This window comes from Tyto alba, unplaced genomic scaffold (assembly GCF_018691265.1).
Source record: "Tyto alba isolate M040663 unplaced genomic scaffold, T.alba_DEE_v4.0 Super-Scaffold_28, whole genome shotgun sequence".
Lineage (NCBI taxonomy): Eukaryota > Metazoa > Chordata > Aves > Strigiformes > Tytonidae > Tyto > Tyto alba.
Window position 1 is genome coordinate 4,475,840 of NW_024881302.1, and position 17,594 is coordinate 4,493,433.

General features: G+C 39.2%; 1 protein-coding gene across 4 annotated transcripts in view; it reads left to right on the forward strand.

The window, feature by feature from the left end:
- The window catches only part of SMURF1 (SMAD specific E3 ubiquitin protein ligase 1), a 47,412-nt gene extending 29,822 nt beyond the window's left edge, over positions 1-17,590 (forward strand). The window contains exons 6-18 of one of the 4 annotated variants that reach the window (XM_032989031.2): positions 285-360; positions 706-959; positions 1,760-1,844; positions 4,086-4,232; positions 5,499-5,703; positions 5,971-6,074; positions 7,773-7,887; positions 8,870-9,048; positions 9,912-10,049; positions 10,429-10,549; positions 12,051-12,252; positions 13,081-13,156; positions 13,892-17,590. In XM_032989031.2, the coding sequence (XP_032844922.1) occupies positions 285-360; positions 706-959; positions 1,760-1,844; positions 4,086-4,232; positions 5,499-5,703; positions 5,971-6,074; positions 7,773-7,887; positions 8,870-9,048; positions 9,912-10,049; positions 10,429-10,549; positions 12,051-12,252; positions 13,081-13,156; positions 13,892-13,991 (1,802 nt within the window). In that variant the 3' untranslated portion in view covers positions 13,992-17,590. Of the gene's footprint in view, positions 1-284; positions 361-705; positions 960-1,759; positions 1,845-4,085; positions 4,233-5,498; positions 5,704-5,970; positions 6,075-7,772; positions 7,888-8,869; positions 9,049-9,911; positions 10,050-10,428; positions 10,550-12,050; positions 12,253-13,071; positions 13,157-13,891 lie in introns of all 4 variants that reach the window. The other 3 variants (XM_032989034.2, XM_032989030.2, XM_032989032.2) reach the window with 3 other exon arrangements.
- The last annotated feature ends 4 nt before the right edge of the window (positions 17,591-17,594 follow it).

Consider the following 17,594-nt stretch of genomic DNA (forward strand, 5'->3'; position numbering starts at 1 on the left):
GTCCTCACGATACACAGATGTAGAACTTGATATGTTTGATATTTACAGAAATAGACTCAGCTTGTGTTTTGAGGGGGTGCTGCCTCTGGTTTCTCTTTTAAAAAAATCAGAAATGCGTTAGGGTTATAGAGGGGGTTTTGTAAGTGGTGTGCTCTCGTGTGTAGGAGACAGCTTTCCTTAATATTTTACCCTGTATAAATGTGGGTGGTTTGGCTTTATGTTGTTTTCCAAGTAGCAGTTGTTCTTTTATTATTAACTTGTGAATTTTTTTTTGTTTGTTTCAGTCAGTTTACAGACACGGGACAGAATAGGCACAGGAGGTTCTGTAGTAGACTGTAGAGGGCTTTTGGAGAATGAAGGGTAAGAATTGTTTCCTTCACATTTAATTAGAAAAATGGTTTATATGTGGAAAGAATGTAATTACCACTGGAAATATTAAATATCCATGTGACTAATATATTGTTTGGGAATATGTGTCAGTAAGGTTATAGCTGGATACTTGAAGAAAATAAACTAAACTGAATAGAACTTGATATTTGTTTGTTACCAGTGCATCTGGCACTTCATAAGAAATTTGGGGTATAAAAACATGAAGAAAGTGCTCTGTCTTGGGTTAAAAGTTGCAGTACTTGAAGTAATGGGGGGAGAGAGAGAGAGAAGCAGTTATTTCTGCATTCACTTCTCTTGTGATGGAAACTCTTGAAGTTTCCCCATTTTCAGAACGGTTTATGAAGATTCCGGACCGGGAAGGCCGCTGAGCTGTTTTATGGAAGAACCAGCACCATACACAGACACCACGGGGGCTGCTGGCGGAGGCAACTGTCGCTTCGTAGAGTCCCCCAGTCAAGATCAGAGGCTTCAGGCACAGCGACTACGGACTCCTGAAGTCAGAGGTCATGTACAGACACCTCAGAACAGACCGCATGGTCACCAGTCGCCTGACCTACCAGAAGGCTACGGTAAGAGTTTTCCAGAACTATAAAATGGAAATGTTTTTCAAAAGGCTTCAGAGAAAATTTCTCCCCTTTGAATATATAGATGTGACCTACCTGTCAGAACATGCAGCATCCACGTGCATCTAATGGTCTACATTTTGGAAAAAGATCCATGCAGTGCAGATGGGAGTTTGAGATTGGCTAATTAGCAGTTGGCTATGCCAGGATACACTGAGGGGTTGATGGTAAATTAAACAGGAGGTTGTGGTATGATGCTGTTACAGAAAATTCACTGCTAATCTTGGCTGTGTATCTAGGGAGAACGAATGTAAAGAGCTCTTTAAACTAGAGCAGTAATGCTATTTTTTCCTTCCCCCTTGGCATGTTGTGTAGGTTTGAGCCCACATTTGAGAAAAGATCAGGAAAATATAAAGGCAACAAAGAAGCCAGTAGTACAGAAGATTAGGGAGGATAAGATTAGGGAGAATTTAAATCTTGGAAAAGAAAACACCAAATCTAGGAGTAAAGAAATCCACTTTGGGGGTTTGGGTTGTCCCAAAACCTAAAAATAAAAATGCAAACTAAAACATACTGGTGCATGGATTTGTGAATTTCAAAAAAAAACCACTGAAATGTGTAGTCAAGTAAATTTGTGAAGATAGTGTTTAAGGACAAAACAGTCAATGCTGCAAGAGATGGGGGGGATGGCTCGCATACTTTCTCCTAGATCTAACAGTAAGATGATGCTAATGGCTTTGAACAAACTGTTTATTCTGATCCTTTTAGATTTGTAATTAAGAATAATCTTTCTTCTCGTTTCACAGAACAAAGAACAACGGTACAGGGACAGGTTTATTTTTTGCACACACAGACTGGAGTTAGCACATGGCATGACCCTAGGATACCAAGGTATGTATTTATAGTTACAAAGTCAGAGGTTTTTGGGGTGTGTGTGTCTATGGCAGTAAGCTGAATCTTCAAGAGCAAAAATCTATGAAATGGCCTGCTTAAATTTAAAGGGAGAACTACAAGCAGAGGAATAATTTTGGATCTTCCTTGTTACCGACTGCTGTTTTTAAAAGAAAGAGTTGCCTACTTGTGGATCATTTAAAACAAAAGGGAAAAAAATATGTAGTCCTTCAGGAATTCCCACTTGACAAATTCTTCCTAATATGTCAATGTGACTTTGTTTTGGGGTTTTTTTATGAGAAGGGTTTGGACTGCAAATTGAAGAAAAAAGTGACTACTTTCTTAAAGCCATTGTTTGTTGAATATTGAACTTGCAACCTCTGCTCTTCTAGTGCTCATTCGTGTATAACTGAAGCAGAGATTACTTGTCATCTTTAAACTTGAAGTCATGTTGTGGTTTTTTATGCTCTAAAACAATGATTTGCAGCTAGAAATTTGAACCTCTGCAAGATTAATTTAGTAAGGCCTCTTTAAACCTTCACCTGCAGTTAACACAGGTCTTTGTGACTCAGGTCTGGTGCTCTTACTTGAGGAGCTCTGAATCTGAGCTGTTTTGCTGGACCACCTGCGTATCAGATTGAAGAGTGAAACACAAAGTTTGTAACTCCTCCAGCTGTTGTGCTGACTGGATAATACATTAATGTGATACAGGATATTAGAAAAATCATATAAAGTAGTGTTGGCAAAAGTGTTGATAAAACCAGAGTATATGGAAGGATATGAAAAATAAAGTTGAGAGAAAGAAAATAGCTGATGTTAGATTAGCTGGTGTCGTTGGAGGAAGAAATGACAATGCTCATTCTTCATGTCACTCATGTCAGGCTTCTGTGCCCAAAGCCTTGTCTCTTCAAGTCATGCTGGCTGGCCTAATGAAAAGTATTGCTTCTCTCAACAAATCTTAGATCCAGGTTTTCAGGATCAGCAATGTAAGTGGACACAACAGTGTCTTGTGAGTCACAGGTCACTCTTATTTTAGTTAAAGGTAGCTTTTATACTACCAACTTTGAGTGCAAAAACCGAACCTTGGCATTTAGCACAGATGTAAACCTAAAACTTGATGTAATCAGATCTCTACAGTACTTTCAGATGCACAGCTGATTGAAACAAATGGTTACAACCATAATCATCTTTAAGGCACCTAACACAGGTTTGTCTGTCTACCTGTGTATCCTCTGTTGGCTTAGACTCACTGTGACACTAATGAAGCCTTTGGTGTACAAAGTGTTTCTGTCTTTCGAAAGCCTCTCAGTTTACTGACGTTTCATGGTTAGATTTAGGTAAGGAAAATATTGAGTGTTGTCTTCAACCCTGGATAATAGATGAATCCATGCCAGCTGTCTAGAGAATACTTTACTTAACAATAGCTTTTCTGTCTAAAAACAATCTTCAGGTTTCCCTCTTTCCTTTTCTTGCCTGTTGACTGTTTTCCTCAATTAGATGGCTGGGGCCTTAAGTGTTTTCAGTTTCCTAGGTATAAATGCATCCTGTGTATTGAATTCAAACACTTCCTGAAAGTGAGTGACTACCTTTAGCATCACCTAGAATGATACCAAAAATTTATGTAGGATGAAAGGGGTCAATTTGTTGGTAAAGCCTTACTCTCAATGATTTATCAGTAAAATAGTTGGGGTTCTTACCTTGCCTAATTAAAGAGGTGATTTATAAAAAAAAAAAAATTTTAAGGCGATCCTAGTATTTGGCTGCCTTAGCCTCATAACTTACTGGGTGTTTGGAGACAGTGGTTGGTGCAGAGACCTTTGCTTAGTGGTTTGGTTTTCTGCACATGGATCACATTAGTGTTAGTGGGAAATTTTATGTGGAATTTTTGCTATGATAGAATGTCTCTTCCTTCTTTTACAGCCCTCAGAAGCTCTGTCATCACTTAAATGATGATGTTGCATGTTGAAGTTACTTTAAAGCTGTGTGGCTTTGTTACTTTCAAAGACAGAAGGTGTTTTGCTGATTTAGCTTTCTATCCATGTACCATACATAGGGAGTTGCACTGCTTAGACTGAGGATTCTAAAAAGACAGCATTAAAATAGCTATTTTGTCCTTCCTAAGACTTTCATTGCCGAGAATCACTGAGCACCAAATTCATTCCCCCTTCTGTCCTGAATGTATATTGGTTTCATCTTAACTTTGGAAGTGCTTTTTAACATTTTGTTTGCTTTTCTCCTCAGAGACCTTAACAGTGTGAATTGTGATGAACTAGGACCTTTGCCTCCAGGTTGGGAAGTTAGAAGTACAGTTTCAGGAAGAATATATTTTGTAGACCATAACAACAGAACCACACAATTCACAGATCCACGACTACATCACATCATGAAGTAAGAACCTTGCCTGATAAATAATTCATGTCAGGTTTGGATTCTTAAAACTTTTATTTTTGTCCAATTTTAACTACAGTATGGGAGTTGTGAGGGGCAGAAAAAACTGCATGATAATGATGTAATAGATGTAACCAATGCTCTAGTCAGGGTCTGAGCATTGGTTCTCACTGCTGATTTTATCTAAGCTTTTGCAGTGACTCTTTAAAAAGGTTTTCACTGTGTTTTACGGTCCTCAGGTTTAAGGGAGGGCTTGCTTATTTTGGCACACTTATCTCTTTAAGCTGGTTTGACAAAATTGTCCCAAGCTGTGCTGGAGCAAATGTACAGTTCTGGAAATGCTGGGCTGTGGGGCAGAGGGTCGTCTGGGCGGTTCTGCAGCAATCAGTTCATGCCTGTCTGGATTAGCAGTTCTAGCTCTGTGCTAGCTATGCTAGACCTGAGCTGGCTTCGTGTTCCCTTGAGCTCCAGATAACAGGAATATAAATCCAGCTCGAGTCTGGTTGCCTGGTGCTGTGCATAGCCAGTTTGGTGTTAGCAGGATTTAATAAGCTCAAGCTCTGCATCATGCGAAGGCAGCTGAACTGTTACAGAACTGACCTGGAAGCAGCCTGGCAGTGCTGCTTGTACCCAAGATCAGACATTTTCCTGGAGCTGTGTTGTCTGTGCTTGAAGCCAGCTGGGAGATCTCTGTATCTAAAAACTAATTGCTCCACAACTCAAATAAAGCAACAATGGAGAAGGATAGTTGAAAGTATGAAGCTACAACTCTTTGGGACAAGTACATCTTTCTTCTCTAATAACCATAGATGCCATACTTTTACTGTGTCAAGAAACCCCAGCCTTATTTTGCATGGAGCTGGAATAAAATTAATTGCATTTATTAGTTCCATTTATAAATCTGCTGTTTGTTCCATTAGAGATCTCTCTTTGTGTTATATCCTTGAAAGTTGTCTCCATATGGGAGAAATACCACACAAACTTTTTAATTACTGCTCAGTCAGCATTCAGTGGTCATGCTCCACAGCCTTCCACAATGTATTGCCGTATAAAAACTGAGCTGAAAAATGCTGAAACTCTTTATTGTAAATACCTGTATTCCTTACGTCCCTGAATGTAGGCTAATGATGCTATAGAAGTTACCCATCTGAATACACATTTCACCTCAGGTTCTTCTTAGAGAAGCTTAATCAGTTCTTCCCTCATTGTTTTACATATTCCTTATTGTTACTCTTCTAGAATAAGTATTTTACTTTTCTTTCAAAGCCATCAATGCCAGCTAAAAGAGCCCAGCCAGCAGCCTCTGCCAGCTCCAAATGAGGGATCGCTAGAAGATGGTGAGGAGTTGCCTGCACAGAGATATGAAAGAGACTTGGTACAAAAGTTGAAAGTTCTTAGACATGAGCTCTCTCTTCAGCAACCACAGGCTGGTCACTGTCGCATTGAAGTATCCAGAGAGGAAATATTTGAGGTATTTGATTGACTTTTTACTACTAATAGCAGCTTTTGTCATTCAAGAGTTAAGTAAAACTGATCTTTGATTATAGCAAGTTTGCTTCAGAAGAGAGGCAGTGAATACCACCAAGTGTTGCGGAGTTGTCATTGGAATTTGCTTCAGATTAACATTTTAACAGAGTAATGTTTTCTGTAGTTGAGTAACAATCTATGTGTTACAGTAATGTATTTTAGTAGACTTAATTATAGGAAGGAAATAAAATATCTAATCGTAAAAATACAGGAATCCTACCGTCAGATAATGAAGATGAGGCCAAAGGACTTGAAAAAGAGGCTTATGGTGAAATTTCGAGGAGAGGAAGGCCTGGATTATGGAGGAGTAGCAAGGTGAGATTTGGGGGTTTGTCTGACTTTGCAATTGTAAAATTGTCCTTAAGAGTGACCCGTAGTTGATATCATTCCCTTTTAAATTGTCTGTTAATGGTGTGTGTAAGTTACTTGTGATCTAGTTTATAGGTAGTGCTTGTAACTTCAGTTGATTAGAAAGCGGAAGCATGTGATTTAACAGATGTATGTCCTTCAGCCGTCTTGGTGTCAAAGGCTCGTACTAAATGATTTGGTATGCCTTGTATTTGGGAACATTACTGGAATTAATGCCAGATTGAGGTGCTTCTGTTTCCCCTCTTCTCCATAGGTACTCTGTTTTCATCACCATTACCCAGTGAGTGTAAAAGGCTTGTTTAGGATAGGCTATTGATCTAATTGCAGAAAGTGCTGATCCCAGCAACAGGTTCCAGGTTTGTAAGTGAAAGTGTGATCAGCTCAAATTGTGAGGTCTTTCAAGAAGCATATAAACTCTGAAGTAAAATCCAAATCACAGTAAAGGTTTTGTTAAATACCCATCTGATTTCCAGCAAGTGGATTGCAAGACGATAGGGGTTCATTTTTGTTATGTCTCAGGAACATTCAGGAGAGTCTTCTGATCTGTTGGAACAGGAGTGGAGATGAACTAATGCTAAACAAAGGCTAAAATTTTAGAGAGGACTTGCCTCCCTCTTAAAAATAATAGTAATTCCCTGTGGGTTGCATCAGATCTGAAATTCTGGAGCTGATTGTAGCATCACCAAAATACTTCTGCAGTGGCTTAGATGCATTGTGTAAATTCACTGAGAAATTTCTCAAATCCACAAAGGCTGCATCACCCAGTTAGGTGTCTTTCAGTAACCCATCGATGGACAAAGGAAAGAAGTTGGAACATTGTGAACTGCCTTACCCGAGGCAACCCTGAGTGTCTCCTCTGTTGACATCCTGTTGCCCTGATGGCTTTCATAATTGTCCATTTGCTGCAACAGACTCTTTCAGATCAGCATGGCTCCACTTCTAAGCATTAAAGTTGATAGTACTCTCAGAACATTTTGGACCTGGGATGGGTGTCAAAATTTAATAATAAAAGGATATTTGTCATGGTGAATTGGGAGGTCAGAAATAGCTTGAATTCCATTCTGATACTTGTATGTTACTGAGCTGAGAGAGTTTACCTAACCCCTCCTCTTTTAACGAATTTGATCTCTGCCCTTCTGACCTCTCAGCTGAAAGCAGAGATTTTCTAATCTTCAGGCATTTGCCGAAAACCAGCTTTTCTAATCATCTCCAGTGATTGAGCTGATTTTTTAAGCAACAGATTATTTAAATATTTGTTTATACTCTACAGGTTGCAGAGGAGCACATCTCTTGGACTCCAAATATCTGAACTCTGTACAAAGTCAAGATTTTTTTGGAAGTGGGTCTTGTTCAGACTCAACTTGTTGATGGTGTTGTCTAACAGCTTGTTATAGCTTCTCTAATTGATGTTAATCCCTTCAGTATTTCTAAACTAAAACAAGTCTGCATGTGAGTGGAGTAAGACAGTTTATGGGGGTTTAAGCATACCTTTTTGGTCTGCAAATGGAGGGCAGTACAAGGTGATCTGGTTTTGAAATAAGCATTTCATAACTGATGATTCACAATAATTGTGTTAATTGTGTTGTCTGAAACTTAAGTAGAAGTTGCACCCTTCTAAAATAACTTCCTTTTTTTTGGGGACAGAGAATGGTTGTATTTACTGTGCCATGAAATGTTGAATCCCTATTACGGACTCTTCCAGTACTCCACAGATAATATTTACATGCTGCAAATCAATCCAGACTCCTCTATCAATCCTGTAAGTATTACCTTCTGAGCGACATACCTACTTCTTTAACAGATGTCCCCTGCAGGTTTTTTTGTTATAGCTGTTTTTCCATGAAGAGAGTGTAGAATGAAGGGTAAAACAGAATAAGAATGTGTTAATGAATCTTATATTGATATAGTATGAAGCGGAGCGGTTTTGTTCAGAAATTTAAAGCATGACAGAGGAGGTATCCTTTGATAAGTATCTGATTTCTTTGAGACTCCTCAGTACTGATTGGGATGCACTGATACTGATTCTGAGAAGATAGACGTAGGTGAAATTCATCTCCACTGTGAATGCAGGTGGTTGTGTAAACAGCATTGCACCCGAGCAGTGTCCACCCCATGGCTGTAGGGGCTTGTATGCCTTGTTTGCCCTTTCTCAAGAAGCTGCTGTGCTCACTTGTTTTCCTTACTGGAGGATTTATTTTGTTGCAGACCCTAAAAGTAATGGCAATTCTGTTTTAGTACAGGGGAATTTTCCCTGACATGAAATTTGCTCTGTAAGATGGGGGAGGTGGATTGAAAGAATCTTAACCATAGGACTTATGCTTCAGTTTTCAAAAGTCAGTTTATAAGCAACATGAAAGACATGAAGGAAACAAGCACATGGCCTGCTTCCTCAAGAACAAAAAGATTTTGATGGTTAAACAAAGAATAAGCTAATTTGTTTGGAGCTGTCACATCTCAGATTCTTGGGTTTTCGTGGAGATTTTATTTTTCCGAGTTTTGCCCTTTGAGAGGTCTATTAGACTTGTGTCCAATTTATTAGTCAGGTAATGCACAGAGACTTGTTTGAGGCATTTAATCATTAAATGCTTCTGTTCTTGGTTATGTTATGAGGAAAAATGGTGGCTCCTCTTGCCCAGAGGGTTGCAGATAACTTGCACTGAACATACAACGGATGGCACAGATATAGCCACAAGATGTCAGTGTCTTTCCACTGCCTGATTTTCTCTTCTCTCTCCCTGTAGGACCATTTGTCTTATTTCCATTTTGTTGGTCGGATAATGGGTTTGGCTGTGTTCCATGGACACTATATCAATGGGGGTTTCACGGTTCCCTTCTACAAACAGCTTCTGGGGAAGCCCATTCAGCTCTCTGATCTGGAATCTGTTGACCCAGAATTACACAAAAGTTTGGTCTGGATTTTGTAAGTACTGTATTTATTAATTGTCTTGTTCTAGAGAAGGTGGGGCAGAGAATGTTGGTAATAGTGAGGTAACACTTTACAGAAAGTGTTTGCAAAAATCTTGTAATGGTGAAGATCAGTAAAAAATTATTAAACAACTGTTTCTGTGTCAAAAAGCACAAGGTATTTGAGGAAAAGTTCTTACTGCAAACTGTGTTAGCTCTCCTTGCAGCAAAGTAGATAGTGAATTGTTAAATGTTGCATGGGTATGGTAGGATATCACAGTATCAAAATCCAAACTCAGGACAGAGACCTAAGGGGAAGTACAGCCATGTTTGAAAGAAAATCAACTTTGATTAAAAAGGAAATAAATTGAAGTAATTTGGGCTTCTGTATGCTTACAGTTCAGAACAAAATCCAACATTCAGTGTAGTGTTGGGACTCTTCAGCACTGCTTTGCATTATCTCAATTTGTTTTCCTAAATGCTTTTTTTTTTAATTTGGTATTTAAAGTTGCTGACTTTGTTGAAGTTCACAGCATGTGATCTCTTCTGTGCTTCACACTGATACATGACAGCAGATCAGATTATTGCTGTATACATGTATGTGTGCGTGTGGTTTTGTGTATATAGGGTTTTATTAATTATCCCGAGTACCACTAGAATTATATGGATGACCCATATTTGATCAGACTCTTCAACGTTCATTGAGCTGTACAGAAATTGGGGATTGGCAATATTCTTCTAGTGGTGTGAAATGCAGATGGCTACTTACTAGGTCTATCCTGAAGACTAAGTGTTTAAATAACAAACTGTCAGCATCACCACTGAGAGTTACCAAAATATCAAAAATACTAGGTTTACCTTCTGTCTTTCCATTGCCAGAGAGAATGATATCACCCCAGTTCTGGACCATACATTTTGTGTGGAACACAATGCTTTTGGGCGGATTTTACAGCATGAACTCAAACCAAATGGCAGGAATATTCCAGTGACAGAAGAAAACAAGAAAGAATATGTCAGGTACTGCAGAACAAAAATATAACCTGCAAGTGTAGCAGAAAGAAGGTAGTAAACAGATGGGGTTTTTTATATAGTGAAACTAATGAAATAAGTGTTTTGAGGGGAAATACCCAAGGCATAAATGACATGAGTGTTTTCACATAATGCACTATTGTAAGACCCGGGAAGATGAAGCTGTGCATTGTACTTAGGTTCTTCTGTTGATGGTGCAATAATTAATTGTTGATGGAAAAATGATCTAAAAAGCTCTTATTTCATAATACAAAATGTATGTATTAAAACAAGTTCCTCTGTAAAATGGGCTTTTTCCAGCTCTGCTATAAAAAGCCCAGTCCTGTCTAGCTCATCATCCCTGACTTTTTCTTTCCCTTCCCTCCAGGTTGTATGTAAACTGGCGATTTATGAGAGGAATAGAGGCACAGTTCCTGGCTCTGCAAAAGGGTTTTAATGAACTTATTCCTCAACATCTCCTTAAGCCTTTCGACCAGAAGGAACTTGAGGTATATGTTTTATCTACATGGTATATTGTTCTGTAATTTGTTTGATCCACAATCAAGCACTGATTTTAAAAAGCAAAACAAACAAAAAAACAAACCCACAAATCTTATTCCAGTTTATGTACCAGAAGGCTGTGTATTTGTTTAACCAAACCCATTTTGGTTTATTCTAGACATTCTTTGGGTTAACATTACTGGGAGGGCTACTTAAACAGGGAAAGACACACACCATGTTGTCTAACCAAAGACCAGTGCTCAAAGCAGGTGGTCTGGGCAGGGAGTACTGCAAGTTTGAGGAACTGTTGGCAAGACGTAACATGTTACCTACCCCAGAGATTGTTTTCTTCAGTAACTGTTTTCATACATGGCTGTTTCTGTCTGCGCATAGGGCATGGTTTCCAGGGACTAAAATAGAAACGTAGAGCATATAGAAAATAAATTGATCTGTCCTCTCATTTAATCCTGAGATGCAGAGTACTACCTCTTAAAATAATTCCTGTTACAGCAATTTTTTCCTCTGTTTTTGCCTTTTCAGAAAAAATAAGGCAACCTGTGGAATATGGACCATTTGTGGTATTGGAAGCACTAGCTTCGTGCTAGTCGTTCATGCATACTGATTAATCCCATGAAGTTATTTCATTCCATTTGCTAGCTGCCTGAAAAGGCAGATTAAAAATCCATTCAATATTTCAATACTGTCTGCGTCACAACTGTCCTGTTAATGTAAATGAGTGTAAGTGGGTGCTGCCTTCGTGGCACTAAAAGGCAGCTGCTAAATGGTAGCTCTCAGAAATGTGATTCTCACTATGAAATATTACGGGAAATTTAGAATATGACGCACGTTTTGTTTTGAGTGATGAAGTTTTCTGTATGCCATTTATTTGTTGTTGCCAGGGGAGGTTGTTAGATTCATGGCCAGCAATGACTTCCTTTTACAGTATTTTGCAACCTGGTGTCATCTGGAAAAGAGATTGAAGTAGTATGTCTGGCCTGTGTCAGAGCCTTCACCAAACGGCATCAGAAAACAGATGTAAAGTTTTTGTAGTTTGTCGTGGAACAACAAACCAACTAGGATGTTACCATAAACTCAGCAGGGTTCTGTCACAGTTGGTATTGGCAACTTCAGGACAAACCTGCATCAGGACAGTGACGTTGTATAGCACAGTATGCCTTCTTCTAAGTCTGTGCTGTACCCTCGTTAAAGGCATGCTGTGCTTTTCAGGTAGGATAGATTTAACAAAGCAGGTCTTTGATGAGCTTTTGACTTAATTTCTTGTGAAAATTCTAGTCTGGTAAGTGTACGCCTTGGCCTCAGTTTCACTGCAGTTTAACTGGAGAGATTTACTGCCTATTCTAACTGTTTTGGAGTGTTACCATGCATCAGAGAGGTGGTTCAAGCACATAAAGAACGCTAGGCTTTGTGAAATAGTTTGGTGTATGTTTTTTATAGCTGCAAACTTGAAATTACTCTGAATGTTAAAATGTTTTTCTAATCTTTTAACAGCTAATCATAGGAGGCCTGGATAAGATAGACCTGAATGACTGGAAGTCAAACACACGTCTAAAGCACTGCATGGCAGATAGCAATATTGTGAAGTGGTTCTGGCAAGCAGTGGAAACATTTGATGAAGAAAGGAGGGCAAGGCTGCTGCAGTTTGTGACGGGTTCGACGCGTGTCCCACTACAAGGTTTCAAGGCTTTACAAGGTGACTGATGTGGAGGCTGAGTTAATCTATGCTGGGACAAAGAGATAAAAATCATATGGTATTTACTAGCTCCTTGTAGAATAGCAGGATATTACTGGATAACTCAAGCACTTAGAAACTTTAGATCCCAAGAGCAGCTTTTCATTTGTCAGCAGCACTGCTGATGGTGAACACTTCAGCCATTGCTGATAGTGATAGAAGCTGGTAAATCTGTCATCAGGTAGCACTTTGGTGTCAATATTAGCTTATCAGTCTCCTACAACTCTTTGAACTGATGTTAAAATCATTGCATGCAAGCGTGTGCACGATTACAGAGCTGACAGAACAACTTCTTCACATGAAAGTTGTATTCCCTTCATTGTTCGGCAACAAACCATTAGACTTCTTTAAAAGTTCCTGAAAATTGCAGGTTTTGTCATCAGAAAAGGTGGCAGTGTCCTAGGCTGTTGTGATTCTCCTGATAACATTCCATCTGTTCGCTGACAGTAAACTGATGTTCAAAATTAAAATACGTAGTTCTGTTTTATGAGGAAAACCTTCTTGCCCTTAAGTATTTTCATTTTTGAAGGTGCAACTTTGTTAATATAAAATTTGTCAGCTTTCCAAAATACTAGTCTGCAAATTCCTTGTCATAAACAGCCCTATTGCTTCAGCCATCCCTTCATCAGCTGCAAATCTGACCTGCAGATTTAACCTATGACATACTTACGTTTGCAACTGGAACTGTAGTTTTCTATCTTGTCTTTTTATATGTAGCAAACTTTGTGTGCATGAATGATGTTGTGTTGAAGTGCATTAACTAGAATGTCTGTCTGTAAGGTTCTACAGGCGCTGCAGGACCCAGACTGTTTACCATCCATTTAATAGATGCAAACACAGACAACCTTCCAAAAGCCCACACTTGGTAAGTTGAAAACATTCTGCATGCCAGTGCTTGCTTTCCGTTTGTCTTGGTTTAAAGGAGACATCTCTGTCTGTCTTGGATATGGATTAACCATGTGTTATGCACAGATGACTCCAAGTGTGCTCTGCTAGCTTGGAAATATCTGTACTGTGCAGCCAGCAGAATAATTGACTTCTCTTCTTCTAGCTTGATTTGTCTTCAGTACTATCTGTGGTTTTCATTTATCCCAGAGTTGCTTATTCTGGATAGTGAGGTGTTTGTCAGTCTATTTCTATACGTTCAGCAAAAATATTCACCAAGAAATGACTCACAGCAGTGAGTCCTCATCCAGGATTGCAAAGAATAGTTTTCAGATGTAAAATGTAGGAAAAGTGCACTGTTAGTACAGCACAGGCGCAGAACTGTGCTCTTCTACGGAAGTCTCACTCTATCACCGAGGCAGGAAATCATTTCAGCAGAGGCACAGATTGTCTGGAGGCAGAGCAGGGAGTAAGCCTGTCCGATGTCTTGCTTTATTTGCAAGTCTCCTGCATCTGCCTCCTCCTCCCAAAGACTGCCCAATTAATTTGTGCATTCCTGCTGCAGTTGTGTTTTATCTTGTCTAGTTTGGCCGTTGAAGTAGTTGAGGCTTTCATTTTTACAAATTCTATCTGTATGTAGCTGATATAGATTTTTTTTTTTTTCCATAAATATTTTAGATTCATATACTGCAATGTGTTGTTATTTTACCTCTAGCTTTAACCGGATTGACATTCCGCCTTATGAGTCATACGAGAAGCTTTATGAGAAGCTGTTGACAGCTGTGGAAGAGACATGTGGGTTTGCTGTGGAGTGAAAAAGCAACCAAAGGAAACAGATGCTAGCTCATGGACCACCAAATCAAAAGCTAGAAGAAGCTTGCTGTGAACTTCCTGCTAAGTTGCCTGAAGCATCGGAACTCTAGACAACTTAGAGATGGGGCTGTTTCCCTTCCGCCGCTGGTGGATGGGGGGGGGGTAGGGGCTTTTGTTGGTGGTTTCCAACTCTATTTTCTCCCCTTTGTTACAATAACCCCTTCCCTCTTCTTCCATCCCCCATAAAATGAAATGCAGCCAAGTTCAGCATTTGGCTTTGGTTACACAGGATATTCTGCTAGATTTGTAACACATATTGTGATAGGGTCAGTGACCTGTGGGGTTTTTTTAATAGGAGAATCAAAGTGTAATTAAGAATGAGCTTAATTTGCTGAGGACTTGCAACTGGTACACGTACCTGGTTAGTTTGTCTTAAATCAAGCTTGAGCCCTTGTAGAGTCTGGCGGGTGCAGAGTGTCTGACTGGCACTAGAATTTGCATTGCACATTTTAAACACCTGTTTAAAAAGTAAACTTCTAGCAGAAAATACCTCCATATGAACACTTAACTGAAAGGTAAAGAAATCCAAATTCTGCCTTAGCAGGAAGCTCCCAGTGGAAGCTGTGGCTCACCTTGAGAAAAGTGAAGGAATCTGGGACAGCTTAAATGGTATTGTATGATTTCTTTTTGGTTGTCCTGGCTGAAACCTAATTGTTTTGCACATGAAAACAATTATTTCCTCCTGCAGAATTACTTTCCATAGTTCGTTCAGATGTGAGTACCTTGCAGAGAAGCGTTGTGAGGAGGAAACAGAGGATAAAATTCTATTCAGTCCCAAATTCTGTGATTTCTGTGCCACACTGTTTTAACCAAGATGTGTTTGCGTGACTTCAAATGCTAAGGCTCACATGGAAATTGCTGAAAGCTAAGTTAACAGAGCAGACTTCTGTTCTGAAGTTTTTGGCCTTGGGAAAGGTTTATTTGGAGGTTGAGGTACAAGGGTAACTATATAGTGAGTACATTTTAAATGTTATGGAAAGCTATTGGAAGAATTTATGACTTCAGTTCTGTAGGGATGAAAATTTCTCCAGAGAGCTATATAAGGCTATTTTTTCAAATATCTGAAACTAATATTAAAAGGTTTGCTCTCTAACACATTGCTAAAATGACTTCCCAGGGGAAACAAAAGCAAATCAAATACCTGAATCACTAACATTTTTTCCAGTTTGCACACCAAGATAAGACAGTATTTTAACAAATAACGTGGCTTCAGAAAGACCCAGTTATCTATCAAACATGTCTAAACTTAAGTAAGCAGACTTGCTTGTATAGGATGTTTTTTCTTTGGCAAGCCTGGTTTTTAGAGAGATTCATTACTGAAACATTTAACAGATGTTATGTTTATGGAATAGTGCATTGAAATTCAGCTGTGGGTAAGAGATCGTTCTTAGATGATGTCTACTGGAATATTTCTATTTTGTCTTTTTTTAATTGAATTTGATAATAGCTTTAAACTGTGATAGGACAGAAAGTAGACACTTGTCAAAACCCTGGCATCTTTCTCTGTTTTGTTTGTGGTTTTCTTTTTTTCATTGACCATAATTCTTGTGATTTGTTGTTGGAAGTAAGGATTGCATTGGAGGTGTAAAATTGTACCATATTGTGAGATTTGCACGGGGTGGCTAAAGATGCTCATCCTGCAAGACTGTACAGGAGAGGCGTATTTCAGCCCCTGTTCTGTAGGAATCTTTTGGCACTTGGGTACCAGTTTCTGCAGTACTGGTTGTTGGGACGTAAATGAAACTATGTGACTCTTGCAGAAAAGAGAGGAAATGCAACAGTCAGCAGACAAGCATCTGTACGGTCTTGGGCTGAGTAGCAGAATCCCCCACAGCCCTGGCTTTTCAAAATGGCTGTGAAATCGTACCTGTTCATAGAGTGTATTTAATCCTTTCAGTACGTTTGAATGTGCAATAAACCAGTCAGATAGGAAAACTGCAGAATGGATTATTGCCCGAAAGCTTTGCATGCAGTCTCATGTGGATTTTTCGCTAAAAGAGTTTAAAAACAAAACAAAACAAGTTACTAAAACCCACCCCTAACAAAAATCCTACCACGTAAGCTCTACATGCAGCACAACTGGCTCAGTAAAAACCAAGCGAGGTGAAGGTAAAGGCCCTTGATTTGGAGATCTGTAGGTCAAGTAGCTTTATGTCAATGACACAGTTGACATACGATAGTTCCTAATGTCTTTGCTAGGTCAGTGTTTTATTGAATGCACAAAATAAGAATAGGCAAGGATTGTTGTTTTGAAAAGTCTGTCTGTTTTTTGCTGTACTTAAAAGCCCTTGTCAAGGTACCTCCTCCATGCTGACAGTAATGAGAATAGGGCACTGTCTTTTTAATTATTTCAGTTCTCTTTTAAACAGCTTCACCACCTCTCCCATCGTGTTGTCTTTGCAATCTTGTGCCACTTCAGTGATGATGATGACATTTTTTGTATTGTTCTGTACATGCATTTTGAGGCAGGCCTTAAAGCTGGTTGGGTAGATGGAGGAAAATAAAGTGAGGCAGAATGGGTTTTAAGTGATGGCTTGTTCTTCCTGTGGCTGGTTTCAAGGCCAGGGGAGAATGAAATGCAAACAAGAGTTTGCATGGCTTTGAGCCATTGACTCTCGGAGGTCGCGGGAGCTGTTTGGATAACCTCAGCTGTCTGAATTTGTATGTTCCATTCCCATTTGGTCTGCCAGCACTTGAACTGGTTGTTACTTCTCAAACTTGCCCAAAGAATAACATCAAGTCTGGTGTTCATTTTGTCATTACACGTTCCACCTTGTATGCGGATACTCTTGGATCTGACCAGAAGGAAATACAAGGTACAGTGTGTCTTTTGTTCCTGTCCTAAAGGCAAACCTAAAAGCTGGTCCATGGCACAGACCTTCCGTGCTTGCCCTGATACTGCTCATCAGCCTATACTATATGCTCAGGGATGTAGGAAACCACCACTTTGCTCGTGTTTTAAATCAGGAAGAAACGAGACTGTTTTATGAATGTTAGCGTTAACTTGGGCATTATGTTAGATGAGACCCTGCTTCAAAAAGGCTGCTCGAAGCTCCAGATGGTGAAATCAGCGTTTGCTCAGCGGTATGTACTTAGTTCAGGTCGAGGTGGTTATGAAATCCAACAGATTTTGTAAATTAGTGATCCAGCCACCGGGCCCTCTGGAGCCAGTGTCCAGGTTCAGGCCCGTGTGGCACAGCAAGTTCCCAGAAACACAGTATGGATCTGTTTTTAATTTGTTGATTTTTTTTGTTCCTCAACCACTTTATAATGTATTTTTTTAATTTATTATTTTGTAATGTCATGTTTAAGTATTGCTGCTATCCTTGTTATTCTTCCCACTGTTTTTATTGCAGATTTATTTTGTGAAAGTTGTACACTAATGTTTCATTTTATGTCTAAATCAAAGTATTTAAAGAAATACTAGTTCTATTTAATGTGGTTATGGAACCAGCTGGAATAAACAGTGATTGTATAGTAGGCTGGACCCAGGAGGTCATGTTCATTTTTGTTACATATGCAATAAACTCACAACTTTAAACTCT